Raw genomic sequence first — 13178 nt, 5'->3', positions numbered from 1 at the left:
CCCGGTGCCCCCGGTGCCCCCCGGACCCCCCGGTACCCCCGGTACCCCGGTGACGGCCGTGCCCGCAGGGAGGAGGACCTGCTGGACCAGGCGCCGCTGCTGCGGGAGAACTCGCGGCTGGGCTGCCAGCTGCGCCTGAGCCGCGCCATGGAGGGAGCGCGCATCGCCCTGCCCCGGCGCACGCGCAACTTCTACGTGGACGGGCACGTCCCCAAACCCCACTGACCCCAAACCCCAAAATCCCACCGACCCCAAAACCACTGACCCCCCGGGGGGACCCCAAAACCCACTGACCCCAAACCACACCGACCCCAAAACCACCGACCCCAAACCACACCGACCCCCCGGGCACATCCCCAAACCTCACTGACCGCGGGGGACCCCAAAACCACCGACCCCAAAACCACCGACCCCAAAACCCCACTGAGCCTGAACCCCACCGACCCCCCGGGCACGTCCCCAAACCACACTGAGCCCAAAGTCAGTGACCCCAAAACCCACTGACCCCAAACCACACTGAGCCCAAACCCCAAAACCACACCGACCCCCGCGGGCACGTCCCCAAACCTCACTGAGCCCCCGGGGGGACCCCAAAACCCCACCGACCCCAAACCCCACTGACCGCGGGGGACCCCAAAACCCCATCGACCCCAAACCGCACTGAGCCTGAACCCAACTGACCCCAAAACCCACCGACCCCGGGGGGACCCCAAAATCCCACTGACCCCCCGGGAGGGCACCCCTAAACCCCTCCCGACCCCAGGGGGAGCCCCCAAACCACTGACCCCGCAGGGCACCCCCAAACCCGGGGGTCACCCCCGAACCCCACTGACCCCTGGGGGACCCCCCGAGCCCCCCCAGACCCTCCAGGGAGTGGGGACCCCCCCCAAAAATAAATTCTCCCCCCATCCAAGGCCACCCTCACTTTTAGGGGTGTCCCCAAACTGCCCCCAAGGGGGGCGGGGGGGTCCAGTCCCAGGAGCTGACAGAGTGACCCCCTCCCCAAAAAAGAATTCCCTTTGTTCTGGATTCGGGATAACGAGCGTTGGCTCATTAATTAATTAATTAATTACTAATTGGGCTCCTTTGGGTGCTGCTTTGGGGGGCTTTGGTGTTGGGACGAGGAGGGGGCTTGGGGCTCGGCCAGGCTGGGGGTCTCGGGGGGTCCAGAACAGTGAGCAGAGACCCCCGGTGGGCTCGGGGTTGTTTATTGGGTGTGGCTCCCCGGAGCCCCCAGCCCCGAGTGCTGGCCCAGCCCAAATCCCTCAAATCGCCCCCAAATCCCCGAGGCACCGGGGGGGTCTGTGGGGACCCCCAAACCCCCTCCCCACCCGGCCAGGGCAGTGCCAGCAGACGGCTTTGGGGGAACCCTCAGTCCTGGATGGTTTACCCCCCAAAATCCCCCCCAAATCCCCTGTGGTGGGGCAGGGGGGCTCTCTGGGGGTCCCCAAACCCCGCGGGGATGGTCCCGGTCCCGGCTGGGCGTTCCTGCTGCCAAACCCTCCCCGTTGTCGTGCCGGTGCCATCGGGCACCTCCGGAGGAATCCTTGGCATCCTCCCAAACAAAACCCCCAAAAACTCCCTGGGGGCGGGCTCCGGGGTTCCGGTGCCGGTGCCGGTCACGGCGGGCTCAGCTGGATGCCGAAGGCCTCTCCGCGGGCCTCGCGGTGCCGGTGCAGGCAGGCGGCCTCGGAGGAGCCCTCGGCGTCGCGCACGTTGTACTCGCCCTTCTTGCACGCCGTGCTCTTCAGGTAAAACCCGCCGGCCGCCGCCAGCGCCAGCGCGGAGACGGCGCCCAGCGCTCCCAGCGCCGCCAGCGCCGCCAGCCAGCTCTCTGCGGGGCGGGAGGTGCCGGGGGGGGGGGACACGGCCGCTGCTGAGGGCGCCCCGGAGCCCCCGGGGTGCCCCCCAAAACCGCGCCCCGCACTCACACTCCACGGCCACGGTGACGTTGCGGACGGCGGAGCCGTGCGCGTTGCTGGCCCGGCACCGGTAGGTGCCCGCGTGGGCGCGGGTGACATTGGCGGTGGCCCGCGGCGGCTCCTGGCCGTCGCCCGGCTCGGTGGCGTTGGCGGGGTCGCCCAGCTTGGCGCAGGTGACGCGGGGCGGGGGGTTCCCGGTGGCGGCGCAGCCCAGCTCGGCCGGGGTCCCCTCCAGCCACCGGCGCCGCTCGGGGCAGCCGCGCTCGCCGAGGCTCGGCTGGTCTGGAAGCGGGGGGGAGGCGGCGGGGGGAGGGGGCGATGGGGCCGGAGGACCCCCGAGAGACCACCCCGACCCCCCGGGATCCACCGGGAGCGGCCCCGGCACTGCCGGGACCCGTCCGAGCCCAGCCGGGCTCGGCTTCATCCCCATCCTCATCCCAATCCCATCCCAATCCCATCCACCCCGGCACGGCTCTGGAATTCCCGGCGTGGATGTGGCATCCCCGGATCCCCCTCCCACGCCTGTCCCATCCCTGTCCCCCCCGGATCTCCCTCCCATCCCGACCCCGCTCCCTGCCTCGTCCCCACCCCGGTGTCCCCTCCCCTCCGCGGTGTCGCACTCACACTCCACGGTGACAAGGACGCTCCGCACGGCCACCCCGTGCCGGTTGGTGGCCCTGCACACGTAGCGGCCACCATCAGCCCGGGTGACCACGCGGCCGCGGGTGACCCCTCCGGGGTGGGTGCCACCGTCGCGGGCACAGCGCGTGCTGGGCGGGGGGTCCCCGTCGGCGCGACACTCCAGCTGCCGCCGCTGCCCCTCCACCCAGACCCGGCGTGCCGGACACCCCGCCTCGGACAGCGTGGGCTCATCTTGGGGGGACACAGAGGCCACCCGGTCGCCGCCGCGTCCCCGGTGCCACTCACGCTCCCCGGTGCCACTCACGCTCCCCGGTGCCACTCACACTCCACGCGGACGGTGACCCGGCGGCTCCGCGTCCCCAGCGCGTTGGTGGCGTTGCACAGGTAGGTCCCGGCGCGGGCGCGGGTCACCGGCTCGGGCTCGCCGGTGGCCACGGCGACGCCGTCGCGGCCGCACACCACGGTGGGCGCGGGGTTGCCGGTGGCGCGGCAGGACAGCGCTTCCCGAGCGCCCCGCACCCACGTGCGGTTGCCGGGGCAGCCGCTGGCCGGGATTTCGGGAAGATCTGGGCGGAAAAAAAAAAAAAAAGAGATTCGGGGAACGGCGGGAGGGGCGGGCGGCGCCGCGCCGGTGCGACACTCACAGAGCACCTCGAGCCGCGCCTCCGCGTCCTTTGTCACCACGCTGTCGCCCACCGCCAGGCTGGCCCGGCACCGGAATTCTCGGCCGTCGTCGTCGCGCCGGGCCAGCAGCCGGAGCTGCAGCCGGGGCTGCGGGCCCTCGGCCAGGACCCCGCCGTCCGCATCGCGGAGCTGCAGCCGCGCCGCGGGCGGCTCGGTGGCCCCGGCGCGGCACGTCACCGTCACCTCGCTGCCCGCCGCGGCCGGGGCCGGGCTCAGCTCCAGGGCGGGCGCGGGGAATCCTGCGGGAAGGTGCCGCGGATGGATCCGAGGGGATGCGGGGGTGCCGCGGTGCCCCCCGAAACCCCCCGGCGCCTTACGGTAAACGTGGAGCTGCCTCCGCGCCGTCCGCGCCGCCGTGGCCACCGCGGCCGTGCAGCTCAGCTCCCGCGGGCCCGGGCTGCGCGGGGACAGCTCCGTGCTGGCCGTCACCGTGTCCCCGGCCACCGCCACGCTGACGTTCAGCGGCTGCCGGCCCAGCGCGGCGGTGACACGGATGTCCCCGGCCGGGAAGGCGCCGGCGATGCGGCAGCTGGCGGCGGCCGCGGTGCCGGCCTCGAGGATGGCGGGGGCCTGGAGCTGCGGGGGCTCCGGGAGAGCTGCGGGGACACCGCGGGGACACGGGCTCGCCGGGACTGGGACACGGCCCCAGAGCGGGGACAGAGCCCCGGTGAGCGGGAGGGCGACAGCATCGTCACCGCGGACGGGGACAAGGACGCAACGCTCACCGAACACCGAGAGCGTGACGGGGACGGCGGCGCGGGCGAAGAGGGGCCCGTGCGGCCGCAGGGACAGCTCGGCGTGGCAGGTGACGTCCTGGCCGTGGTCGCCGCGGGTGGCGGTCAGCAGGTGGCTCACGGCCACGCTGGCGCTGCCCTCGGCGTCGCCGAAGCTCTCGGTGCGCAGCGTCTCGGCGCCGCGCCGCAGGGTCACCGTCAGGTTCCGCAGCGGTGCCACCTCCAGCACGCGGCACGTCACGTTCCGGCTGTCCCCCACGGCCACCGGCGGCACCGGCTCCAGCTCCACCCGCTCCGGCAGCTCTGGGGACGAGGCGGTGCCACCACGGCATCACCCTCGGTGTCCCCTTGGTGTCCCCACGGCATCACCCTCGGTGTCCCCTCACTGTCCCCACAGTGCCACCACGGTGTCCCCTCGGTGTCCCCACGGCATCACCCTCAGTGTCCCCACAGTGCCACCACGGCATCACCCTCGGTGTCCCCACGGCGTCACCCTCGGTGTCCCCACAGTGCCACCAGGGCATCACCCTCGGTGTCCCCTCAGTGCCACCACGGCATCGCCCTCGGTGTCCCCTCAGTGTCCCCTCAGTGTCCCCACAGTGCCACCACGGCATCACCCTCAATGTCCCCTCAGTGTCCCCACGGCATCATCCTCGGTGTCCCCTCAGTGCCACCACGGCATAGCCCTCGGTGTCCCCTCAGTGTCCCCTCGGTGTCCCCTCCAGTGCCACCACGGCATCGCCCTCGGTGTCCCCTCAGTGTCCCCTCAGTGTCCCCACAGTGCCACCACGGCATCACCCTCGGTGTCCCCTCAGTGTCCCCACAGTGCCACCACGGCATCACCCTCAATGTCCCCTCAGTGTCCCCACGGCATCATCCTCGGTGTCCCCTCAGTGCCACCACGGCATCGCCCTCGGTGTCCCCTCAGTGTCCCCTCGGTGTCCCCTCGGTGTCCCCACAGTGCCACCACGGTGTCCCCTCGGTGTCCCCACGGCATCACCCTCAGTGTCCCCACAGTGCCACCAGGGCATCACCCTCGGTGTCCCCTCAGTGTCCCCCTCAGTGCCACCACGGTGTCCCCTCGGTGTCCCCACGGCATCACCCTCGGTGTCCCCTCGGTGTCCCCTCGGTGTCCCCTCGGCGTCCCCCCGCCGTCCCCGGCACTCACGGTACACGAGCACGCCGGCGCTGGCGTTGGCCTCGGTGTCGCCGCAGCGGCCGGAGCAGGTGACGGGCCCGGGGTTCCAGCGGGACACGTTCTGGAGCCGGAAGCTTTGCCAGCGGAGCCCCCCGGGCCCGGGGGTCGCGGCCAGGGGGGTCTCGAGCCCCAGCGTGGCGTTGTCCCCCGGGCAGGCGCTGCGGCTGCAGTTGACGGTCACCGAGCCCCCGAAGGCCACCACGGCCACCCGCGGCCAGGCCACCACCGTGAAGGTGCCCCGGGCGACCCCTGCGAGACCCCCACCACGGGCAGTCCCCCCAGTTCCGGCTGGGGGGGCCCCGGTAACCTGGACGGAGACCCCCGACCCCCCCCCAACTGCCGAGGTCCTGGGGTGTCCCCGTGTGTCCCCAACCCCCCCAGTCCTAAATGTCACTGGAGGATGAGGAGGGGGATGGAGGCGGCGAGCAGGGAGGGGAGGAAGAGGAGGATGAGGAGGGGGATGGAGACGGCGAGCAGGGGGAGGATGAGGATGGGGATGAAGCGGAGGAGGACGGAGGCGATGGGGAGGACGGGGGGGGGGGGGAGGAAGAGGAGGATGGGGATGAAGCGGAGGAGCAGGAGGATGGGGACGGGAGAAGAGGAGGAGGATGGGGAGGAGGAGGAGGAAGAGGCGGCTGAGGCCGAAGGCAGCTCCTCCGCTGCCGCGCGCGCGGCCGCTCCCGCGGGGCTGCTCCTCCCCCCGCCCACCCAAAAATAAAACCCTCCCCGAGCCCCTCCCCGCGTGGGCGAAGCGACAGCGACAGACGGGAGCACCGGGAGCACCGGGAGCACCGGGAGCACCGGGAGCACCGGGAGCACCGGGAGCACCGGGAGCACCGGGAGCACCGGGAGCACCGGGAGCACCGGGAGCACCGGGAGCACCGGGAGCACCGGGAGCACCGGGAGCACCGGGAGCACCGGGAGCACCGGGAGCGGCGGCGGCGGCGACACTGGCACTGTCCCCAGCCCGGGGGGGACAATGCGGGCACAGCCCGGTCCCCCCCCGGTGCCGCTGCCCCAAAACCCCCCGGATCTGCGGAGCGCTGCCCCAGAGGATGTCACCTGCAGCGTTTATTGGTGGGACGCGCCGCTGTCGCCTGCCTGTCCCCTCCCTCCTGCTCCTCGTCCTCCCGGAGCGGCCGCGGCTCCACCCGGCTGCCAAATCCACCAAATCCACCCCAAAAACACTCGAGGGATCAAATCCGGAGCGAACCCCGGAGATCCACGCCGGGAACCGGGTGGATCTCACCGCCCCAGTCCGCCCCAGTCCGCCCCAGTCTGGGAGCTGCATCCACCACGGCGGCTCCGGCCGGTCCCCGCTGTCGCTGTCCCCTCGGTGGCCGCAGGGGGAGGGACGGGCAGGGGGTCCCGGCCCCTCCAGGACCCCTGCCCGCCTACGGGGCCGCGGATCCGTTGGGAGCGGCCGCCGCGGAGCTGCCCGGGGCCCGCAGGGGCCGCGCGTCCTGCGGCGGCTGCCGCTTCCAGAGCCGGTACTCGCCGATCCTGGCGCGGTGGCGGAGCACGAGGAGCGCGGCCAGGCCCAGGAGCGCGGCCGCCGGCAGCAGCACCCCCAGGAGCACCGGGAGCAGCGGGAACGAGTCCTCGTCTGGCGGGGAAAGGGGAGCGGGGTCAGTGGGGAGGGGGCTGCTGCGCCCCGGGACCACCGGGAGCCCAAAAACACCAAAGGCCTCCAAGATCTCCAGGTTCTGAGACCCCCCAAGACCACCCAGAACCCCAAAGACCCCCAAGATCACCCAGGACTCCCAAATATCCCAAAGAACCCCCAGGACCACCAGGGGCCCAGAAACCCCAAGGATCCCCAGAACCCCAAAGACCCCCAAATACCCCCAAGACCCTCAGAACTCCAAACATCCCCAAGACCCCTAGGAGCCCAAACACCCCCAAATACCCCAAAGACCCCCAGAACCCCAAAGACCCACAAGATCACCCAGGACTCCCAATATCCAAAAGACCCCAGAACCCCAAATATCCCAAAGACCCCAGAACCCTGAACACCCCCAAGACCTGCAGAACCCTGAACATCCCCAAGACCCCCAGGAGCCCAAAGACCCCCGCAGCCCCCCGGGCGCCCTCACGCACAGTGGACCCGGACGGTGACGTTGCGCTCGGCCGTCCCCAGCTCGTTGGTGGCCTGGCACAGGTAGGTCCCGGCGTGGGCGCGGGCGGCGGGACGCGCGGCTCCGGGGGCCAGGGAATTCCCGTCCTTGGAGCAGCTCACCTGCGGCGCAGGTGCGCCCCCGGCGCTGCAGTGCAGGATCCCCTCCTGCCCCTCCGTCCAGTTCTGCTGCGGGGGGCAGCGCTCCGGGTCCAGCCGCGGTTTGACTGCGGGAAGAGCCGGGATAAGGAGCGGGAAAAGGTGGGATGGGGACCGGGAAAAGGAGGGATGGGGATATGGAAAAAATGGGATGGGGACCGGGAAAATGTGGAATGGGGATAAGGAAAAGGTGGGATAAGGACCAGGAAAAGGAAGGATAAAGACCAGGAAAAGGTGAGATGGGGACCAGGAAAAGGTGGGATAAGGACGGGTAAAAGCCAGGATAAGCACCCGGAAAAGGAGGAATAATGCCGAAGAAAAGGCGGCCCGGGGGCCGGAATCCCCGCTCTCACCCAGCACTCGGATCCGCTGGGATTTGCTCCTGGAGTTGTAGGGATCCATCTTGGCCACGCAGGTCACCTCCAGCCCCGGCTCGGCGTCCTCCTCCCGCGCCCGCAGCTCGAAGGTCACCGGGGGCTGCTCGGAATCCCTCAGGACGCCGCGGCCCGCGGCCAGCACCCGCACGCGGATGTCCCGGACGGCCCCGGCCGGCAAGGAGCAGCTTCCCCTCAGCGCCGTGCCCGCCACGGCGGCGTCGGCGACGTCCAGCAGCGGCACGGGGACGTCTGCGGGCGACAGCGGGGTTTGGCGTCGCCGCGGCGTCGCCCCGGCGCGGTCACTCACGGTAGGCCTGGGCGGTGGCGCTGGCCCGGAGCTCCCTGCTGCCCGCCAGGACGGTGCAGCCCAGCCGGACGCTGCCCTCCGTGGCGACGGTGACCGTGGCCGTGGCCCGGTGGCCGTCCTGGCTCAGCGTCACCGGCCGGGCGTCGTCGTTGGCGGTGACGGTGACGTTGGCGGCGGGGACGGCGACCCCGAAGCTGCAGGTGACGTTGAACGGCTGCCGTGGCTTCGGCTCCGGGGGTGACAGGGACAAGTGGGGACCCTCCGGGGGTGCTGGCACGGGGAGGGGACACTGGGTGAGCCATGGGGGGAAAATGGGGGAAACGGCGGGAAAAAAATGGGGGGAATGGGGGGAAATAGAGAAAATCAACAGGAAATGTGGGAAAACAGTGGGGAAATAATGGGGGGAAATGGGGGGAAATGGGGAAAAATGGGGAAAAGAGCAGGAAAATAATGGGGGAAATCAGTGGGAAAATCAACAGGAAAAGTGGGAAAACTGTGGGGAAATGGGGAAAACAGTGGGAAAATAATGGGGGAAATGGGGGGAAATGGGGAAAAATGGGGAAAAGAGCAGGAAAATAATGGGGGAAATCAGTGGGAAAATCAACAGGAAAAGTGGGAAAACTGTGGGAAAATGGGGGGAAATGGGGAAAAGAGTGGGAAAATAATGGGGGAAATGGGGAAATGGGAAAAAATGGGGAAAAGAGCAGGAAAATAGTGGGGGAAATCAGTGGGAAAATCAACAGGAAAAGTGGGAAAACTGTGGGAAAATGGGGGGAAATGGGGAAAAGAGTGGGAAAATAATGGGGGAAATGGGGAAATGGGAAAAAATGGGGAAAAGAGCAGGAAAATAGTGGGGGAAATCAGTGGGAAAATCAACAGGAAAAGTGGGAAAACTGTGGGAAAATGGGGGGAAATGGGGAAAACAGTGGGAAAATAATGGAGGAAATGGGGGAAATCAGTGGGAAAATCAACAGGAAAAGTGGGAAAACTGTGGGAAAATGGGGGGAAACAGCAGGAGAAGAGCCCTGGGATGCGGTGGGGCAGTTCAGGGCAGGTTGTGGTGAAAGTGTCCTGAACTACAAAATCCCTATGAAATCCCTGTGAAATCCCTATAAAATTAGTTTTAAATCAGTGTAAAATCTCTATAAAATTCCATCCCATCCCATCCCATCCCATCCCATCCCATCCCATCCCATCCCATCCCATCCTAATAATTTTACCTTTTATCCCACGTAGCAAATAATTCTGACTAAAGGCTTTGGCCTGCAGGTTTACCCGAACAAATGGCTCATTTTCCTATCAATGCATCAATTCCCACCCTTCATCCACCAGGACAAAGCCCCAGCTCTGCCTCCAGAGTTCCACACTCTTCAACCACTGAGGCCAAAATTCCAAAACCCGGATCCAGCCACCCCTGAGCTCCTCCTGGAGAAGGAATCCAGAAATCTGGGGTGTCCTGGAGGGGGGTTGGGGGTCCTTTGTGCACCTCAGGGAGCTTCCCCGGCCAGGAATTCCCAATTCCTGGAGAAGTTTGGGGGGGAAAAAAACTCCCAGGCCCCTCCTCATCCCTGAATTTCGGTGTTTTCCCAGCAAAACATCCCCAGCCGAGGTCACGGGGGTGCTGAGGAAACCCCCGAAATTCGAGTGGAGCTCCCCCAGCAAGGAGAGGAAACCCCCCCGGGGGACTGGGAGGCCTCCAAAGCGCAGGGGAAGCAGAGAAAAAAAACCCCAAAGTGTTGAGGAAGCCCCCAAAAGTGCGGAGGAAGCCCCGAAAAATGAGGAAGAAGCCCCCAAAAGTGCGGGGGAAGCCCTCCAAAAATGAGGAGGAAGCCCCCAAAAGTGCGGGGGAAGCCCCCGCGGGCCCTCGGAAGCCCCCCGGGCTGAGTCCCCGCCCGGGGCCGGGGGGATTCCCCGGCGGGGCCGCGATTCCCCGGCCCCCTCGAGCGGAACCGTCCCTCCCTTTCCCGGAATGGCCTCAGGAAGGGAGGGAGGGAGAAAATCCCGCTGCTTTTGATGGATTTCGCAAGAATTAACAAAATTCCCCGCTCCATCCCCGCGGCCGGGGCGCGGTGCCACCTCCGCGGGCGGCGGCACGCGGCGGCCGCGCNGCCGCCCCCCGCCCGCCCGGTGCCACCCGCGGTGTCCCCTCACCTGCCATGACAGCCAGGGTGCCCAGGGCCAGCGCCAGCAGCGCGGGGGCCGCCATCCCGGCGGGGACACCGGCTCCCGGTCCTGCGGGGGCGCCGGGATGCGCCGGGAGCACCGCGAGGGGGGCGGTGGGGGTCGGTGGGTTCAGGGTCCCTGGGTTGGATCCGGGGCGGGCCCGGACCCCGGGAGGGGTCGGTGAGGGCGCTCCGGGAGCACCGGGAAGGTTCGGTTCAGGTTCTCCGGGAAGGTTCGGTTCGGGTTCCCCGGGATGGGTCGGTTCGGGTTCCCCGGGAAGGTTCGGTTCCGGTTCTCCGGGAAGGTTCGGTTCGGTTTCTCCGGAATGGGTCGGTTTGGGCTCTGTGGGAAGGCTCGGTTCGGGTTCCTCGGGAGCCCCGGGAAGGCTCGATTCGGGCTCTCCGGGAAGTTTCCGTTCAGGTTCTCCGGGATGGGTCGGTTCGGGCTCTCCGGGAAGTTTCGGTTCGGGTTCCCCGGGAAGGTTCGGTTCGGGTTCTCCGGGAAGGTTCGGTTCCGGTTCTCCGGGAAGGTTCGGTTCGGGCTCTCCGGGAGCACCGGGAAGTTTCGGTTCAGGTTCTCCGGGAAGGTTCGGTTCGGGGTCCCCGGGATGGGTCGGTTCGAGCTCTCCGGGAAGGTTCGGTTCGGGTTCCCCGGGAAGGTTCGGTTCGGGTTCCCCGGGATGGGTCGGTTCGAGCTCTCCGGGAAGGTTCGGTTCGGGTTCCCCGGGATGGGTCGGTTCGAGCTCTCCGGGAAGGTTCGGTTCGGGTTCCCCGGGAAGGTTCGGTTCGGGTTCCCCGGGAAGGTTCGGTTCGTGTTCCCCGGGAAGGTTCGGTTTGGGCTCCCCGGGATGGGTCGGTTCGGGTTCCCCGGGAAGGTTCGGTTCGGGCTCTCGGGATGGGTCCCCCGGGGCTGTTCCGGGTCCGTCCGGGTCGGGGTCTCGGGTTTGGCTCCGGGTGTTCCCCGCACCCCCCGTCCCTCTGTCCGTGCCTCGCTTTCTCCGTCCCTCTGTCCGTGCCTCGCTTTCTCCGTCCGTCTGTCCGTCCCACCCGCCGCTTTTATCCGCGGCCCGTCCCCGTCCCGCCCCCGGGGATTTCCGGGGCTGCGGGGACCGCGGGGCTCGAGGGGCGGCCCGGGGGGCTCCGGCCGCTGCTGCCCCCCCCGGGGCAATTCCCTGTCCCCTGTCCCGGGATAGGACAATTTTCCTGTTCCCTGTCCTGGGATAGGACAATTTTCCTGTCCCCTGTCCCGGGATAGGACAATTTTCCTGTCCCCTGTCCCGGGATAGGACAATTTTCCTGCCCCTGTCCCGGGATAGGACAATTTTCCTGTTCCCTGTCCCGGGATAGGACAATTTTCCTGCCCCTGTCGCGGGGTGGGACAATTTTCCTGCCCCTCTTTCCCTCCTGCCCCTCTGCCACGTCCCCCTCGTCCCCTCCTTGTCACCCTTGTGGCCCCACCCTGTGGCCCCAAACCGGGGGGGGGGGGGGCTCAGCTTTGAGCCCCCCCAGCCCCGACGCGCCACCTCCAGCTCGTGACGGGGCTGTCACCCGCCTGTCACCCCCCGGGGGTGGCTCCAGAGGCCACCCTTGGGCGCCGGTGTCACCAGGGCCGCGACTTCCTCTCTTCTGTCGCTTTTTGACATCAGGGGATTTTTGTCACCCCTGGCACCGTGGGAACGTCCCTGATGCCCCCGGGATGTCCCCAGGACGGTCCCGGCCTCAGGACACCATCCCTGATGTCCCCACGGTGTCCCCAGTGCCGCGGTGGTGGCACCCAGCCCTGCCACCCTCCCTCGTGTCACCTCCGGGCCACCAGGCCGGCTGCAGAGAGGGGGACAGGCCGGTGACACTTGTCACATCCGCGGGGTGACACTTCTGCCGCCCGCGGGTGTCACATCCCCGCTGTGCGGGTGACAGTCCCCTCCCCGCGGCCATCCCCGGGCATTGTCCTTGTCGCTGGAATTTCGGGAATGCCGGGAGCCTCCTGCGGGGGCTTGGAGGCCACGGGTGGCACAGGGACACTGGGATGGGGACACAGGGATGGCAGGGACACCGGGGAGGGACACGACAGGGACAGGGACAGCAGGAGCGCGTGGGTCGGGGGCAGGAGGCGTGGGGACAAAGGGGACACGGAGGCGCTGCCAGCTCCGAGTCAACAGGACGTGCCACCCCCACCTTCCCCCCGCAGGACGTGGGCCGGTGCCAGCGGCCCCTCGTGCCATTGTCACCTCCCGCCAGCGGCCCCTGTCCCCTCCGGCCTCTTCCTGATCCCCTGGGGTGTCCCCCTGTGTCCCCCGGGGTGTCCCCCTGTGTCCCCCGGCCCCAGTGGTGGCCTCTCCCCGCCCCTGTCCCCTCCTGTCGCCTCCCGGGCGCGCCAGGAAGCGGCTCCGGACCTGGCCCAGGGCTCTCCCCGGGCCGGGAGCGATTCCCGGAATTGGCCCCTCACCTGGGAAACCGGGAAAAACCGGGGAAAACCCCCAAAACCACCGGGATCGGGATGGGCACGGCCGGGAGACCCCCCCCAAGTAACCCAGGAGGAGGAGGAGGAGGAGGAGGAGGAAGGTGCGGGATTCCAGCGGCTCCTTGGGATGCGCGGTCACCCGGGAAGGTCCCAGTCCCTCCCAGTTGTGTCCCAGCTCCCCCCCAGTTGGGTCCCCCGCCCCCTCAAAATTCCCAATTTCCCGATTTTTTCCCGGGATATTCCCCCAACAGCCCGTGCCAGGACCCCCCCCCGCCCCAAATTTCCGAGGAAACCGCTGAGGTCAGAATTTGTTTTTTCCCGAGTTTCCTCCTTTTCCGGCTCACACGTTCCCGAGCGCGGGAGGGGAGGGGACCCGGGATGGGGACATTTGGGGACATTTTGGGGGGGGGGGGGGG

General features: G+C 68.4%; 3 protein-coding genes across 3 annotated transcripts in view; 1 reads left to right on the top strand and 2 right to left on the bottom strand.

The window, feature by feature from the left end:
- Positions 1–1076, top strand: part of FDX2 (ferredoxin 2) — a 3276-nt gene extending 2200 nt beyond the window's left edge. The window contains exons 3-4 of the mRNA XM_041408256.1: positions 13–228; positions 698–1076. Of these exons, the coding sequence (XP_041264190.1) occupies positions 13–225 (213 nt within the window). The 3' untranslated portion in view covers positions 226–228; positions 698–1076. The remainder of the gene's footprint in view (positions 1–12; positions 229–697) is intronic.
- A 543-nt stretch (positions 1077–1619) lies between these two features.
- On the bottom strand, positions 1620–6471 carry LOC121337887 (intercellular adhesion molecule 5-like). Its single transcript, XM_041408255.1, has 8 exons — positions 6243–6471; positions 5151–5573; positions 3974–4285; positions 3209–3844; positions 2888–3130; positions 2547–2795; positions 1828–2204; positions 1620–1745 (listed from the first exon to the last, which is right to left on the bottom strand). The coding sequence occupies exons 1-8, from the start codon at positions 6469–6471 to the stop codon at positions 1620–1622; spliced, it is 2595 nt and encodes an 864-aa protein (XP_041264189.1).
- LOC121337877 (intercellular adhesion molecule 5-like) lies at positions 6088–10993 on the bottom strand. The gene is made up of 5 exons (XM_041408246.1): positions 10291–10993; positions 8140–8409; positions 7809–8081; positions 7281–7523; positions 6088–6786 (listed from the first exon to the last, which is right to left on the bottom strand). The coding sequence occupies exons 1-5, from the start codon at positions 10343–10345 to the stop codon at positions 6575–6577; spliced, it is 1053 nt and encodes a 350-aa protein (XP_041264180.1). The 5' UTR covers positions 10346–10993; the 3' UTR covers positions 6088–6574.
- Positions 10994–13178: the final 2185 nt, after the last annotated feature.

The sequence above is a fragment of the Onychostruthus taczanowskii genome, unplaced genomic scaffold, assembly GCF_017590055.1.
Source record: "Onychostruthus taczanowskii isolate IOZ18803 unplaced genomic scaffold, ASM1759005v1 scaffold297, whole genome shotgun sequence".
Taxonomy (NCBI): domain Eukaryota; kingdom Metazoa; phylum Chordata; class Aves; order Passeriformes; family Passeridae; genus Onychostruthus; species Onychostruthus taczanowskii.
The sequence above is the reverse complement of the archived record's forward strand: the minus strand, read 5'-3'. Positions and strand labels throughout refer to the sequence as shown.